We start from the raw sequence: 16,668 nt of genomic DNA, 5'->3' as shown, positions 1-16,668 counted from the left end.
GAAAGTAAAGGAGAATTAAGCATTAAAAAACGGACTTGAATGCCGAAGTTAACTACGTGGATCTATACCAAAAGAAAGGGAATCTGAAGGGAGAGAGATGCATGTTCAGCTGGAGCTATTTAATGACTGCTTTCAGTAAAGCAAGTCCTACTGACAAAGAGGTGAACAGCAACACTGGGATCTATACAGCTTTGACTGTCTCAGTACTAGAGAACTGAAACAACTTGCACTAAAATATATTACACACTGAACTTCACTCCTCCTCCTCCTCTCTAAGATATGTCTGATAACTCTATACTCAGTCGTACATCAGTGTAATGCTGTATTGTGGGAACCACAGTAAAAGGAGAATATAAATTATGTTGCACAACATAAAAGTTAAAATGATTTTGTGCTCTTTTGACATTGGCCTGGAACACATGGGCCAAATAAAGCGACTTCGGTCCACTGTAGGAGCATAATGTTCAAACAATGCATGCCCCCAAAGTGTCTGGAAGCCGCTCTCTCGCCACAATGTGATCCTTGGGACCAGATCAAAAAGGAGTGGGAATAAGCTGGCTTGGGACCATGGTGGCTCCCCGCTTTGGAAGAGGACCATGTGGCCGCTGTGGGACTGGCACGATTGCGGCCTGAGGCCACTGCTTGCCGCCCATCTGCTTTGCCTCATAGTAATAAACATAGATGGGCCTATGAGGAAATGAATTAGTGACAAAAGTTTGGGGGGGGGAAAGAGGGGCTAAGGGGGGGGAAGGAATTGAAACCTGAGCAGGATGCTTCTGATAAGCTGTTCCAAGCGGAGTGACATTTCTAATGACACAACGGCATGCTTGCTCAGAGTGGGCTTGGACACATTTAATTTAGGGTTATTGCATAAAGAGGGATTTCATTAGTCCAATGTCAGAGCTGGAGAAAATCCTTCCCTAGCCTTGCGTGTGACGCCATTAATGGCAGTGGCATCACCCAGTGTGGCCCCCATGGACCTTCTGAGGCGGGGTGCGGGTGAGGAGAAGGGTCTCAGCCCAGGGAACTCTGTGTCCCTCAGCCAAGGCAGGGCCCTCCCTGAGCAAGAGCAGCGTTTTAATTACGTAAGACCTCCGCCCTCCAGGAGAGAGGAAGGCGCAGCAAACATCCATCCGCCTTGGAAGACAAGGGCAGAAAGGAGCCAGGCCAAAAGGGGGAGGCTGCAGAAGGGAAAGGCTGGAGGGGTTGCCAGTGTTTATGGCCACTCTGTTCAGGGCCTGAACCTTGACCCTGTCCTCTCTCCTCCAAAAGGATGAACAGTTCCCTTTTCCTTCTGGGGAAGAGGCCTTGGGCTCCTCACTGCTGCCCATGCCTCCTCCAATGGTGCCACCCAGTGTGGGCCCTACCCCACACCCCTGGCCTTGGCACAGGCAGCCATGTGTGCTTTGCGCCCCTTTGCTCATTGGTTTCAGAACACGGTTGTCCCTCCATTTCTGCAGATTCGTTCTGGTTTGATGCGAATAAGATTTAGACAAGCAGGGTCGGCCTCCCACCCACATCCTCACCGAGGCCGACCCTGCTTAGCTTCCCAGACCAATGCTGCCTCCTTCCAGAACCATCCACACTCCCTGCTTCTCCCCTTGACACGCTCAGCCGCTTCAGAACGCTACGTCACGCTTTCCCCGCCCCTTTATGCAAATGTAACCCCTCGATCAGCCGCTTTCCACCGTCCGAACGCTACGTCACGCTTTCCCCGCCCCTTTATGCAAATATACCCCTCGATCAGCCGCTTTCCACCGTCCGAACACTACGTCACGTTGTCCCCGCCCCTTTATGCAAATATTAAAATAATCCCTCCTTAACCCATACCGGAAGCCGACGCTTTCTCAAACTCTCCTCTCTCTGCGTCTCTATCATCTCCCGGAAGCTTCGTGACGCAACTTCCGGCTTGAAGCGCTCAGCCAATGGCGGTGTCCATTTTGACCCCTCCTCTTCCTCCTCCTTTTTCTTTTCCTCCGCCCCACAGTGCCGAGTTGCCACTTCTGACCGAGGGCACTTCTTTTCTGTGTCTCCTCCCTCCAGGTGTCTCAACTGCCGAAACGAGAGAGAGATGGCGGCAGGAGGAGGAGGAGGGTGGCGAGAGCGCCGTCGCGAGCACTAGCCTTCCGTGGCTCGGCCTCCTCCAAAGGGTCCTCCGCGAAGAAGGTGAAGCTGTGGGCATGAACAGCGGCGGCGGCGGCGTCTCCGTCTCCGCTTCCCTCGTCCTTCGTCCCTCGGGGGCACCCCTTCGCTGATGCCTCGGGCTGCAGCCCATCTGGCCGCGCCTGCCGCCTAAGGAAGGAAGGAAGGAAGGGAGGAGGAGGACGGCGCCATGTATTTCCTGAGCGGCTGGCCCAAGAGGCTGCTGGGCCCCCCGGAGGCCCTGGAGCCCCCGCTCCGCATCCAGGCCGACCCGCGCAGGACTTGGTTCGCAGTGCTCTCCCGCTCCCAGCTCGGCCTCTGGCACAACCGGGTAAGTGGAGGGAGAGCAGGGGCGGCGCTCCTCAGAGGACCCCCTTCCCCAGGGCCCTCCGTTTTGAGCAGGCCCCAAGGAGGGCCCTGATCCAGCCCAGCCCCCTCCTGCCATGCAGGAACTCCCCATCAAAGCGTCCCTAATGACAGAGGGCCACCCAGCCTCTGCTTAAAGGACTCCAAGGAGGGACTCCGCCATTCATTCTCCTTCGCAGCTGGGGCTTCTTCCACTCTATCCATATCCCCAAGGGCTGACCTTATGTGGGCTACAGACCTTATTCTCTGTGAGGTCCCTCGTAAACAGGGGGACATGAAGCCATCTTGTGGGTTTTGGGGGCCATGTGGCTGTATGCTAGAAGAGTTCATTGCAGCCTCTGTGGCATCTGGCATCTTCCGAGAAGGCTGTCATGGAGGAGAGTGGGGTGTCTATACTGTTGGTTGAGGGGAAGTGATTCCATGTGGATCCATGTGTTGGTCCCTTGTTGAATGGCAATACACACCCCCAGGCCTTGCCCTTCAACAACAGGACAATGCACAGATTAACATGCAAACCGCTTCCTCTCAGCCAACAGGATCCCATTCCCTTCCATGGCAGCAGCGTTCTCTGAAGATGCCACAGATATTGGTGAGACGTTGGGAATAACTTCTTCCAAAACGTTTCCGCACAGATCGAAACACCCACAAAAAACTTCCAAGGTGTGTTTTGTGCCTTTCGGTTGGCACCAGATAAGGAAACAAAAGGTATTACTGGATCTTGGATGTTGTTGTACTTGGCTGCCTCACCCTCACAGGATGTGGACTGATGCTCATTTTGATATAAGCCATAGTCTTTTTGTCTCTCGCCCACACTTTGGTTAAACCAGGACGACTTCAAGGGACAAATGTCCTCACTGCAAAGGAGGACAAGGCACTGAAAAATGGATGCTGGTCAAGAAGAATCATAGACTCCTAGAGTTGGAAGAGACCGCAAGGGCCATTAAGTCCAACCCCTTTATTCTGCCATGCAGGAACTCTCAGTCAAAGCATCCCCAATGACAGATGGCCATTCAGCCTCTGCTTAAAGGCCTCCAAGGAAGGAGACCCCACCACTCTCTGAGGGAGTGCTTTCCACAAACGGAGGACATGACCAGATAAAAGGTCAAAACGCTAAAATATGCATTCATGCTTCTTAGTCCTGCTCAAAATGGAGGGCATTTTGGAATTCCTCCTGGACAGAAGGCTGAAATGGAGGACATATCCTGGTAAAGGATGATCTCTGGTCACCCTGAACACAGCTGTTGTTGTTGTTAACTGCCTTCAAATGATGACCCTGCGACTGAGACATCTCCAAGGCTCTCTGTCCTCCACTGCTCTGTTGTTGATGATGTTGTTGTTGTGTGCCTTCAAGTCATTTCAGATTTATGCAGCCCTAAGGTGATCCTATCATGGGATTTTCTTAGCATGCTTCTTCAGAGCATGTTTGCAGTTGCTATCCTCTGAGGCTGAGAGTATAACTTGAGTCATCCAGTGGGTTTACATGGCTAAACTGGGATTTGAACCCTGATTTCCATGGTTATCGTTTAATGCTCAAAGCATGGATCTTTGCTGCTCTTGTCCTGTAGATTCATACCCCTGACCTCTTTAATTGAGTCCACCCATCTGGAGTGTGGTCTTTCTCTTTTTCTACTTCACCTTTCCCAGCATTATCACCTCTTCTAATGAATCTTGCCTTCTCATTATGTAGCCAAAGTACAACAGCCTCAATTTGATCATCTTAACTTCCCGTTTGGGCTTGATCTTTCTGGGACCCATTTGTTTGTCTTTTTGGCCGTCCACTGAATCCTCAGCGTTCTTCTCCAGCTCCACATCTCAAATGAGTTGATTTTCTTCTTATCTGCTTTCTTCACTGTCCAGCTCTTGTATCCATACGGCTTGGACAATTCGTACTTTAGTGTTCAGTTGTATATCTTTACTCTTTAGGATCTTTTCTAGTTCTTTTGTAGCACAGTTTTCATAACACGACTACCCCGGATATGCTTTTTGGCATTGCCTAATTTTTTATGGTTCCGGTCTCCTTCCAAGTATTTCATTTTTTAATTCCAATTATTATTTTTTGGTCCAGCATGTAAGTGTCCCAGTGTGAGATTAAGAGAGCCGCAGCTTGGTGGATTCAGCTTCAGAGGTTGGTGGCCCCTTTTTCTTTTGAAGGCTTTAAAATACAAGTGGGACGGCCGCCTGTGAGGACGCACTCTCTGTGGATTAATCCTGTAATTTTTGGGGAGACGGTTGGACTGGGTGACCTTTGGTGGTTCCTTCCAGAGTTGTCTTTCTATGATCTCTGTTGCTTATGTTCAGATTCTGATACTCTCCCTCCTTCTTCCCTTTCCAACAATGAATTGAGACATGTGTTTATGAGGTGGTATTTAAAGAGCAAGTGCCCATTAAGTTGCCTTGGAAAGGTAAACTAAACTAAAAAAACAACAACCCAAAAACATACACATAGAAACTACATTGTTTCTCTGTGTTACAGGTATAGAGTCTATACCTTCAATACAAAGAGAGGGGAAAGACAACCCACCTGCATCTTAGTTCTGATTTGTTTTGGTGGAGAGATTCTTGGCAACATTTCATCTAGCCTCATCCTTTTATAGTCACAAAAGAGGCTGGTTTTGAAGTGTTCCTCACACAAGTAGCTCTGGAAATAGTTATGTTTTCTCTCTTTCTCTTAGGGGATCTAAAGTTTCTGATGCTCAATTCCTTTTTTCTATTTTTTTAGCATAAACTATTAGGATGTTCATCTACTGCCTTTTCTGTCATCCATTGCTCAATAGTACTGACTTGGATACATACCAATTCCTAATCATTGTTTACAAAGTGCTTTCCCCTAAACTCCTCAGTTCCTGGTGGTTATTGTTATTTTATGTACACTTTTGCCAAAGCGATGGTTGCTCTTCATGAATATGTAGACTTGATATGGGAATGAAAATACTGAAAGAGCCAGTCATGTCAAGCATCTGAAGTTTGCAAGATTTTTGTTTGTTTGTTTATAAATGTTTATTTAGTCATCATAGCCCAGTGGAGAGAAATGGGGGTATGGGGTTACATAGGTTTGTGTTCAGACACAGCCAAGTAGCATTTGCTAATTATACAAGAAATTAACACTTTCCTATTTGAATTCTATACAAGTAGTGTCTTTCAACCATGACTTAATAATGACAGTTCTTATGTCAGTGTCTCTGGTGTCCAGGCTCACTTTACAGTATTCATGCTGTAACAAAATACTCCTCTGTTTGGATTTCAACAGGTAAAATGTAATGTATCTCCCCCTGCCCCCCCACACATAGAAGTTGGCTTCTGGTATCCCTTTGCTCTGTTGGCCCAGCATTAATGTCAAGACATTGATTAATTTTAAAAAGGGCAATCATTGAAGCTTAATTTCATGAGCTTATGATGCAATATTATTTTATGGGGACACACTGTAACTTGTAGTACTGGTTGAGCACTTATCAGCCTTTGAGGATGATGGTTCAAAAGATCAGACTGCCAAGTAGGTTGGCATGAAGCCGCCACGTTTCCAGACTGTGGTCTTAAATATATTTCTGATTAGCACCCAAATGACAATCATTTGTAGTAGTGTGAGCTGTTATTATTAAGGAGAGTTTTTATAACACTTTTGGTTGCTCCATACTTAAATCACATACACCGATATTAATAATAATAATAATAATAATAATACTTGCATTAGCAGATATCTGGGATATTTTGTAACTCAGATGACAGTTTCAGTGTATGAAGTATTAGGGTTTAATGTATGCATCTTGTATTTCCTGATGCCAGTGAGAATTCCAGTCCTCCTCCACATGAAGTCAACCTATTGAATGATCAGAACAAGCCAATTCACCAGTGTCCCACCTCCCACTACACCAGCATGTTTTTGAAGCAGTGGATTTGTTCAGACAGGTTTTTGTTTTTGTTTTGTGGTCCTGGCTGATTTTTTTGAGGGGAAAGGTTCATGGATGGTGGTTCAAAGTTGATTACAATTCTTGTGAATGCCACAGAATGCCTAAGTTGTAGATCTTTTTCTTTGTGGATTGTGCACAATTGGGGACCCCAAAATGAGTGGAGGATAAACATCCCATTCTGGTGTACATGGATTGGGTGTGGGTATGGGGAAGATAGAGAAATAAGTTCATAAAATTACAATGTTTTGGGCAAATTGCCTGTGAGGGAAGTACATTTGGGGTTATTTAGTTAGAGAAAAAAGAAAAACGTTTGAGGACATTTAGAAAGTTAACATTATAGCAGGCTGAGAAACTCGTCTGTTGCAGTACAAGACCTTGAGATTACAGATCAAAACAAAGAGCAGGTTCAAGATGGGCAAATGTCATGCCCCACATAAGAGAATGGTAGCTTCAGAATTGAGTTTGCAAGACCTGAGCAGAGATCTTAGAAGTCTCATTCATAGGGTCACCATAAGTCCTCATTGATTTGATAGCAAACAACAACAGCAACAAGGCTTCAGGATGGGCAGCCTTCACTGCTGCAGGCTATGAAGATGGCCTCAGCTTAAATGGCTTTAAGTAAGTTTAGGATATGATTCTCTGTGTAGTTACTTAAAAATAAGCCCCCCCCCCATTTAACATAATTAAATTTTGTGTAATCATGGTTAGGTTTTTATTTTATTTAATACTGTTTTGTATGCTGTTTGTAAAGTTGAAAACCTTCCCAAATTAGTACCAAACATATATAAATGACAATAAAATGCCAAAGCACTGTGGCTGATCATTGCTGGAAATGAAATGCTAGATTTGATGGACCTTCCATCTGATCCAGCAAGGCAGTGCTTGCATTTTTATGCCAAGCATAGCCTGTGGTTTGTGTTGAAGTAAAATGTTACTTCCAGTTTTCAGCTTGTATATTGGTGTATTTCGTCCTGTTTACATGCTGGTTCCTTAGGACTGAGTTGCCAGCATGTTTTTCCAAGTAGAAAAGGTCTGTTTGAAAGTTACTTCCTCCTTTCCTCCCTGAAATGTGTATCTTGTCCAGGAAGTTTAAACTTGCTTGGAATAATAACCTAAATAATAGCCTCCAAAGCAATTTTATTTTCTGAAAAATGTTAGGTTTCTGACTTCTGACATCTGTGAATGATTGTCTATGAACATTGATGGTATTATAACTATTTGTAGTATAGAAATAGCCTCCATATTAATAAGGAACTACCTTTAGCATTAAGAAGGGCATTATCTTTTCTTTAATTTAAAAAGTAACCTTAATCTACTGCTATTTTATCCAGAATTTTCCCTTTATTACACAGATGCAGCTAAGATACTAGATAGTAGCAGCCTGATATCTCGGACTCCTCATAGCTCTGAAGTGCCAGTTGTGTTTAGCATAGTTCATGCACAAATGTAGAAGGAGCCATAGTTGAGCAGCAGAAGAAATTGCTGAATACTTGCAATCTTCTAAGAAGTAGGACAAGGAAGAACCTCTGTAGACCTTGGACATATTAACTTAAAAGCAGTAGCATTTGTAGTAGCAGCAATTAGGTAATACATAGTTGGCATTACTCCACTGATGAAATGCTCTTTGACCTCTGGGTTGCTTGTTGTGTCTGCAGTCTCCTGAAATCTGTTCTGGAGTACTAGAGAGCCATTTAAAACAGTGTGGGAACTGCAGGCCAATAGGAAATCACCTTTCTTCCTGTTGTGTTGATGCAAACCTCCGCTGAATCAAAGAGCATTTCGTCAGCAGAGCAACACCAATCAAACACAACTCATACAAGCAAACCTTCATTTGTTTGTTCTCATCTGAAATTTCAGTCCAGTTCAACATTTCTAGAGCAGTATAAATCAGTGTTTCTCAATCATATATGTGCATTATTGCCCAAACAGTTTTGCACACCTTACTGGTTTCCTGTGGTTGCTTGGTGGTGGTGCATATTCTGTGACTGCTTTTGCTGTAAGTCTCATAGTGCTGGAGGCAGAAGAAAGGTGGGTGACAGAGTTACAAAAGGAGCTGAGTGGTCAAGCCTATTGTGGCTTGTATCATGCTGCAGGGTATGTAAGATCTAATGCCTGTGTGGGTGGGACAGGACATCATTAAGTCTGGAGTGAGCTTGCATTGTTTTATCTGGCACATTATAGAAAGTGCTTGGCTTTAGACACTACAGTACTTGGTTTTATAGGCAAACAGTAATGGTTAATGTGCTTATTATGCTACTGCTGCTAATACTTATTTAGCAGCTGAAAGTTTCCAGTCATTAATAATGTATATTTAATTTACTGTACAATTAATAGAATAGAAAATTGCTTTGAATGGTGAAGATAATTGTCTGTTCTCCAGGGCTAGAATATTTTAGCTAAAGCAGCATCCATGTGCCTGGTAAGCGGGACCAGATGAGGCAGCTCTGACATGGTTGCTTTTCAGAATCTCCAAATATTCATTACATTACTGAGTCAAATTGCTTTGCAAGATTTGAAATTACTGTGATAGGTCTCAGGATGTTGCATGTGGAACTATGTATGTATAGTTCTTCTATTTGCAGTGCCATTTTGTGTAGCACAAGTAGCAGTTCTGGTGCTGTTGTATTGGGATCAGAAGGAAGATCAGCTGGCGAGAGGAACTAAGTATCAGTAATAGTGCTAACTTTTAAAACCTGGTAATTTCTAATAAAGTTGTTCATTTTTCTGACTCTTCAATTAAAGAATACATCAGTTTGACATACCTTTGCAAATCGTCAACAAAGGCAAAAAATACAAGACTAGACAAGTTAGGGCTATGCTTAATTTAATTTACCTAAGTATGATTTCTGAAAGATAATTACAATTACAATTAATTCAGTAGTGAAGTATTTGCAGTTAATATTAAAATGTGTCAGTTGGCATAGCATATATTGGCTTTCGAATGTAGAAAACATTGGATTGAAAACTGTATAGGCAATCTGTTTTATAAATGGCAAGAAAAATGAGGGTTTTAAAAGAAAACGTGTGGAGGAGAGTTGGGTAACCATGGCTTTTTGGATATTTTTGGACAGCTTCTCTCATAATCTCTTCCTATGGTCTGTGCTGGCTAGGTTTAATGGGAACTGTAGACCAAAAACATCTGGAGGGTCTCAGTGGCCAATCCTTGGTTTAAAACTTCAGTGTACAATATGTTCTTTCCCACGCCAAAGGTTCACAGCTTTCTTTCCTCATTCAGTCTTCAGTTGGAAGGGTACTGTGTGTCAGGTAAAACATGATACAGTATTAAATTTACCTTTTTATGCATCTTTAGATAATTTTGTTCTACCAAATATTATGAAATTACTGGCATTTGTTTATAAAATTACTGGGTAGACTGATATACAAAGGGAACTTGTAGAACCTTTGAGACTAACAGAGAAAAGCATTGGAAGCATAAATGATCTGAAGAATGAGCCTATGCATACTCATACAAACAGTTCATTCATATCTATATAGGTCTGTTCCTAAGCACTTCACTCCATGCATCTGATGAAGTAGACTTAAGTCTACAAAAAACACCATAGAAAAACTGATGTACAGTAGGTCCGCCTCTTATGTGAGGTGCATGCACGCGGTGGTGCGGCGGTGCACATGCCACAGGCGCACATGTTACTGTTTATATTGTCGCAGGACTTCCGCATAAGCAGGAAGCTGCGTACAGTGCAGCTTCCTGCTTATGGATTCCTTGTGGCTAGGAGGAAGGTACACTTGTCCCTCCACATTTGTGGCTTTGATTATTCATGGATTTTATTAATATATTCTCTCTAGGAATATCTAGTTCCTCCAGCGCAACTCTATGGTCAGCTTTAACCAAACGCCGCACTGAAGGACCTAGAGATTCCTAGAGAAAACACTCCACTGGGCATTTGTAACTCCTCCAGTGCAATTCTGTGGTCAGTGTCTGGCAGAGATTCCTATAGAAGTGTTCTCTCAGGTAAAAACAAAGTTTTTGTTATTTGTAGTTTCTCCACATTCACGGGAGTCCTGTGCCCCTAACCCCAGTGAATGCCAAGGGGTGTGTGTATAGTTTCACAGAAAATTACCTCCCTCCTATTTCAAACTGCATAAAAAATTTTTTTTAAAGTGACATGAAGTATAGGGTTATAGATATTGGGAGCTAGCATAATATAATGATTTGGATATGGGACTAGGGCTCTGGAAAGCCACTTGATAACCTTGAGTAAGTAACATTTTCTCAGCCTAAGAGGAAGACACTGGCAAATCCCTTCTAAATAAATCTTTCCAGGAAAACCCTAAGATAGGATTGCCATAAGTCAGAGTTGACTGCAGGGCACACAACAGCAACAAAAATAGGTATAAGAAAAGGAATAAGATATACCCAGCTTGAGAAGATAAAAACTGAAAATAGAATACTTTTTGACATAGCGAACTCCTCTTTGAGACTATAATATATTTTTTATCATTTACAAAGCTTTGCTACATCTGACTGACAGCTAAAGCAGTGAAAGTAATATTCAGTTGTTTTAAATTATTTAAGTGAACTTTTGAAAGGGAAATTTAACTATTGTGTACTCTTTCTTTCCCCTCAGCCTAGTGTGTTAATTGTAAGCTACAAAGAATCACAAAAAGCAGTATCACAATTTGGGCATTATGACCAAGCTGAATGGAGGCCTGACAGCACCATGATAGCTGTTTCGGTGAGTAAAAATGTTCCTGTGAAAGCATTTTATGATACATATACTAATAAGTACAGTTCACATGTACTAGTAAAACTGACCTGCCTTATAGGCTTGTTGTAAGGATTACTAAAGTATATGTGAAATGCTTTGAACAATGTAATATTTTATTTTATTACTTTCATCTGCAGCAGAGGAAAAAGATGGTATAGCAGGGCCCACTCCATTGAGGCGACAGAGAGTTTTGTTATATTTGCCTCCTTCCCTCTAAACTGTCATCTTTTAGTTGCCATTCAATACTGTTAGGCAAATATTATATGCATGACAGCAAAACCTTCTCTACTAGCTCAATTTGTTTTGTTTGACTGAATTGTTTCAGTTCAAATTGGTCATTCGAAGTTGGCTTGTTTTCCTCTTTCTTCCCCATCCTTCCCCTCACCTTTCTGTCGTTCATTTAGATTTTAAGAGGGCAGGGACTATCTTGTTCTTAATATGCATACAACGCTTAGCACATTTCAAGCGGTCTCTAAATTAATGTTGGGGTAAAATAATGTTTAGTAGCCAACATGTTGTAAAATGGAGACTGTGTTTAACACTCATGCAAAATGTGACATAACAAAGATACAAAGCTTAACATGATATGTTCTGGTTCTAGTGCAATGTAAAAATGCTCTTTATCTACAGGAGAGTTTGTAGTTGTACAGTCAAAAGTACACAAACAGTCAGAGCGAGAAGACACATGTTCACATGAGGTGGGATGTTTGTTTAGATCAGCTGTATGTCCTGTCTGTATCTGACTCAAAGAACATACTTCATGAATGAATCCAGAAAAGGTTTATTGAAGATTAGGTTCAACACACTAACAAGTTCATTGCAAGATGTGAGGCTACAGCATAGATTTCAGTTTTAAGAACTCCCCACCAATCACTCTCCCCTACCAAAGGCCTGCATTCTTTCCCACACAGTACTAGGCAGCTAAATGGCCTTGAATCTCACAAACATCCTGCAGCTGCTTGCCCTTACCAACATACCAGGACTATTCCAACATTTATTCAGAGCAACTAAGCAAGCTTCTGTATGGCTGAGAGACCTTAGTCTGTGGCCTCTCTGACAAGCTGCCAGCCCACATTTTTAGCAAACAGCTCTAATTGGCACAGTTCCTGTGCCTTAAAAATACTAGTAGTACTGTCTGAAGGCCTGTATCTTCCCATATTAGCCTGCTTGGATTTTGAGATTGGTGAAGGATGGTCTCTCTGGTCCAGCCACTCTCACATACTCTCCTTGTGGAAATAAAGGAGAGGTCCTTGTCAGGACCGATGCACTCAAGCTCTGGAATTTCCTGCCTAGAGTGACAAGGTGAATATTTTTTTAATCCCAAAATGCTTCTGAGAGTTTACTGTTTTATAATGAAAGGGCTTTTAACAGCAGGCTCTATTATTTTTTCTTTCCCTATGTTTAATTTCATTTCATTACATAATAAAACATCTATTTTTTCTATGTGTGCTTTTACTTGTACCTTTTAATTTTTCTAAACCACTTCCCCTGCTCTGGGGAAGTAAAAGGTAAAGGTTTCCCCTTTGATGACGTTGCCAAGTCATAGAGGGATATAAATACAAATATGACAGTGATCATACTACTACTACTGTTGTTATCATCGTCATCATCTTTATTAACTTTATTATCACTCTTTCCTCCTAGGATTGGGAGTCAAGGTAATTTATAAATCCAGATGATTACAATGTGCTTTAAAATATTTTTTAATTCAATAGAATTAAACTACAACCATATTAAAACACTTTAAAAAGTGTTTTTGTACATTTTAAAATAATACAGGAGCCACTAACTTTAAAGCCATCAGTTCTGAAAATCTGTTTGAATAAAACGGCCTTTGTTGGTTTAGAGAAAGACCGCAAAGAGAAGCTATTCTAGTCCCTCTAGAGAAGAGTTCCAAAGTCTAGGAGAAATAGAGCTGGGTGTCATCATCATACTGGTGGCACTGAACCCCAAACCTCTGGTGACCTTTCTCATAAGTTTCATCGCAGTAGCATGGGGGATAGAAAGGAGCCCTGAGGGACCCCACAAACCAAAGGACCTGGATAGGAATCCCCCAGTGCCACCTGCTGTACAAAACATAATTCTGAGGTGCTAAAATATCCTGTCATCATGGAACAGAATCCAAGGAGAACTAATGTAATTTTAAAAGAAGTATACTAGACATTTGTATTTAGGCTTTGCATTGCAGCTTTTACAGCTGCTTAATATTTCAAGATGGAATGCAGTGTAAAGATTGCTATCCAGGTTATTGTTTCCTCTTCGCATATTAAAAATGTATGCAGAAAAGTAACCAGATACAGAGAAGCATTACAAAAGCATGTACTGAATAAATGACCAGTCAGACAGCAGACTTAGGACAAGTGCCTGGCCTCATAGTTTTGACTGTTTGCTCTTGCAAGTTTTGCAGCTGAAATTTGGAAAGTAGTAATATTAATGAAACTGAGCTATTCTGTTACAAGGCAATGCATTTTGGGGCCATAAATGTGAATAGAGAAAGACAATGTAAGGAGGGTTGTCTAAATATAATACTGAACTTTGATGAAGAAATCTTCAGATATGACATAAGATGTAGATAAAACATAGATGCACCATGGAGGAAGGTATGCATGTTGTAAAACGTATGTGGACAGCGCTTGGATCCAGGGCTGGAGGAGTAAAGGAGTAAGAGGTTTTTACAGGAGTAGGAATAAGGAGTAACAACTCTTTGTTTCTGTTATTATATTGTACATGCAAACACCAAAAAAACAATTGTATTATATTGCACTGGGGAAGGGACTGGGAGGCAAAGAGAGACACTTACTTACACACACACACACACGCCTTGCAAAGCAACCAGGGCTTTTCCCCAGGGCTGGGAAGTAGGAGTAAGGAGTAAAGGAATAAGAGGTTTTTACAGGAGTAGGAGTAACATTAAGAAAAAATATCTTACTCTGGAATAGGATAAGAAGTCAACCCAGAATCACCATTACTCCACAGCCCTGCTTGGATCACATTAGTGTGGCTATGAGTGGTATCTGGATATCCTGTATTGTCTCTCTTGCACAATTGATTGATGATGGGATCATCTGAGGATAATAGCATGGGAAGTGTCCCTGGAGATTGCAGACTGAGGGGTTAAACTGGGAATATCCCTGATCTTTCTTCTAATACTAGAGCGCTGCTTAGCAGTAGAAAACTTGATCATTCTTTTGTATTCTTTTGCGGTTATTGTAATTTTAATTATCCCAGGAAATGATACTGATAATAAACCTGACACTTCTTTTCTATTGAAATTTGAGCCAGCTGGGGAAACAGTGAGTCTGGGTGCTGACAATTCTTCTTAAGATGAAAAATGTGTCGTGAAATTAGTATAAATGTGATTTTAAAAAAATATAGAACTCTTATTTGCCTTTTGTCTTACACTTTTGGAAACATATTCAAGGACATCCCACTTGATTTTCTCCCCTCCATTGTAATCGTTAATAGGTGAATTAAATGCATTTTAAAATCGATCTCTAAGGCTTTCTGCTACACAGAAATGTCATGACAAATGCATGTTTTTATTATTATTATTATTATTAACCTTTATTTATGAAGCGCTGTAAATTTACACAGCGCTGTACATGCAATCTTTTTAGTTAGACGGTTCCCTACCCTCAGGCTTACAATCTAAAAAGACATGACACAGAAGGAGAAGGGAGTGGTGGAGGGAAAGGGTAAGAGGTCCAGCAGTTCCTCTCAACCTCCGAGGTCTGGACCAAGGCAGATGGACTGGAGGGAGGGCAAGGCTTCATAATGGATGGTTAATCATTATCCAGAGAAAGTTTGTCCAGTTCTGAACTATTTGATCAATGCATAACATTTATTTTTTTGCTAATGGACCACATCTAGATTCATGTTTGCCATTTTAAGCAACTACTCTGTTCCTGTATCTTATTTCAGTTTTTTTTCACTTAGCAAATAATTTTGCAATAAAGTAAAAGAATACAGTGGTTCATGAGAACTCTCAACCAAACAGCTCATTTTATGTTTGGACATGAATGTTTAAATATGCAAAGAATTCATAAATGCCATAGATGGGTTCAGTTTGATCAAATAGATCCTGGTGCAGCTTGAAAGTGAACGTATTTCAGAAAAATTCTCCTTAAGGGCTATAACCAATCCTAGCCACTAATGTGTGTGCTTGAGCCTTTAAGTTGCCTGTTGACTTACGGCCACCCCTTGCTTTATGCGCTCAATCCTTTTGAAGCTGCAGCCTTTAGGTGCTTCACTGTTAGTTTTATTAAGCACCAAACTTGATTCTTAATAGTCTTCTTACTGATTGCATCCCAAAGTACTGTCTTTATAGGATTTTAAAATAAATTGTTGGCAAAAACTACTAATGGATATCCTAATGAAATTCAGACTTGCAGTCTGAAATAGTCTTTATTCCAATGATTGCTGAGTAGACGATGAAACATACTATTTTAGTTTTAGTCCTCGTCTATAGCATAGAATAAAGGAGTATGATTGTCCAGTAGGCAGATTAATGTAATCAAGCAGGAAGATTAGCTTATTTGCATAACTAATTTTGTCGATTTAAAGTTTGGATTGCATTGGTATTGATATTTTCTCTTAGTGTTTCTGGTAAAGGAGCTTGAGCCAGTCTGCATTTTTAAACCTTTTTGATTATCAAAAGGGGTTGGGGGTGAGTAGGGATGAACATTGGATGTTCTGTCTGTTGCTACTTAGCCTGTATCTTAACCTGTTGTTTGCTTATTTTATTAGCTTGTATTATTATCTACTGTTATATGCATTTGTTATTTTTAGATTGTATGCCACTGGCACGTTTTATCCATTCTATGTACAGCACTGTGCAAATTTACAGCGCTTTATAAATAAAATATAATAATAATAATGTAGTGCCTTGTGTTTCTACAAATGTTTTCTTGAAATAGCATAGGTATAAAAGGTGTGTTTTTCCTGCTGTGTAATCATGTATTTATACATGTACAGTGGTGCCTCGGGTTACGAAATTAATTCGTTCCGCGGCTAATTTCGTAACCCGAAAAACCTTCGTAACCCGAATTGCCATAGGCACTAATGGGGAAAAAAGCCGCAGCGGCTCCATTTAAACAGCGCCGGCGTTTTTTCGTAACCCGAAAAAACGTTCGTAACCCGAAACAATAAATCCCTATGGGATTTTTTCGTATCCCGAAAAATTCGTAAGCTGGGTAATTCGTATCCCGAGGTACCACTGTACCACATTTATGCATGCTATAAAGATTTTCAGTCAGTGTTAAGTAATTGAATACAAAAAATAATTATTATACTGCATTGCTAGATGAATTAAAGCATAAGGCATGAGAGAATGTGGTGGTACATAATAAGATTTCACCATTCAAGCACATAGTTAAATATTAAAATGACGCTGTTTCTGGGGGGAAATGGGGACTGTATCAGATACCTAAACAATATTATAACTGTAGTACAGTATGTTGCTGGTGAGCCACCAATACTAAGAACTGAAGTTTTTGGGCACTCATCTAGAGTGCTGCCACATAACT

General features: G+C 41.5%; 1 protein-coding gene across 3 annotated transcripts in view; it reads left to right on the top strand.

Moving 5' to 3' along the window:
• Positions 1 to 2,050: 2,050 nt before the first annotated feature.
• The window catches only part of RIC1 (RIC1 homolog, RAB6A GEF complex partner 1), a 70,881-nt gene continuing 56,263 nt past the window's right edge, over positions 2,051 to 16,668 (top strand). For 2 of the 3 annotated variants that reach the window (XM_042449297.1, XM_042449298.1), the window contains exons 1-2: positions 2,051 to 2,473; positions 11,003 to 11,110. In XM_042449297.1, the coding sequence (XP_042305231.1) occupies positions 2,333 to 2,473; positions 11,003 to 11,110 (249 nt within the window). In that variant the 5' untranslated portion in view covers positions 2,051 to 2,332. The remainder of the gene's footprint in view (positions 2,474 to 11,002; positions 11,111 to 16,668) is intronic. The other variant, XM_042449296.1, reaches the window with a different exon arrangement.

This window comes from Sceloporus undulatus, chromosome 2 (genome assembly GCF_019175285.1).
Source record: "Sceloporus undulatus isolate JIND9_A2432 ecotype Alabama chromosome 2, SceUnd_v1.1, whole genome shotgun sequence".
NCBI classification, from domain to species: Eukaryota; Metazoa; Chordata; class Lepidosauria; order Squamata; family Phrynosomatidae; genus Sceloporus; species Sceloporus undulatus.
This window is presented reverse-complemented; position numbering and strand designations above follow the sequence as displayed.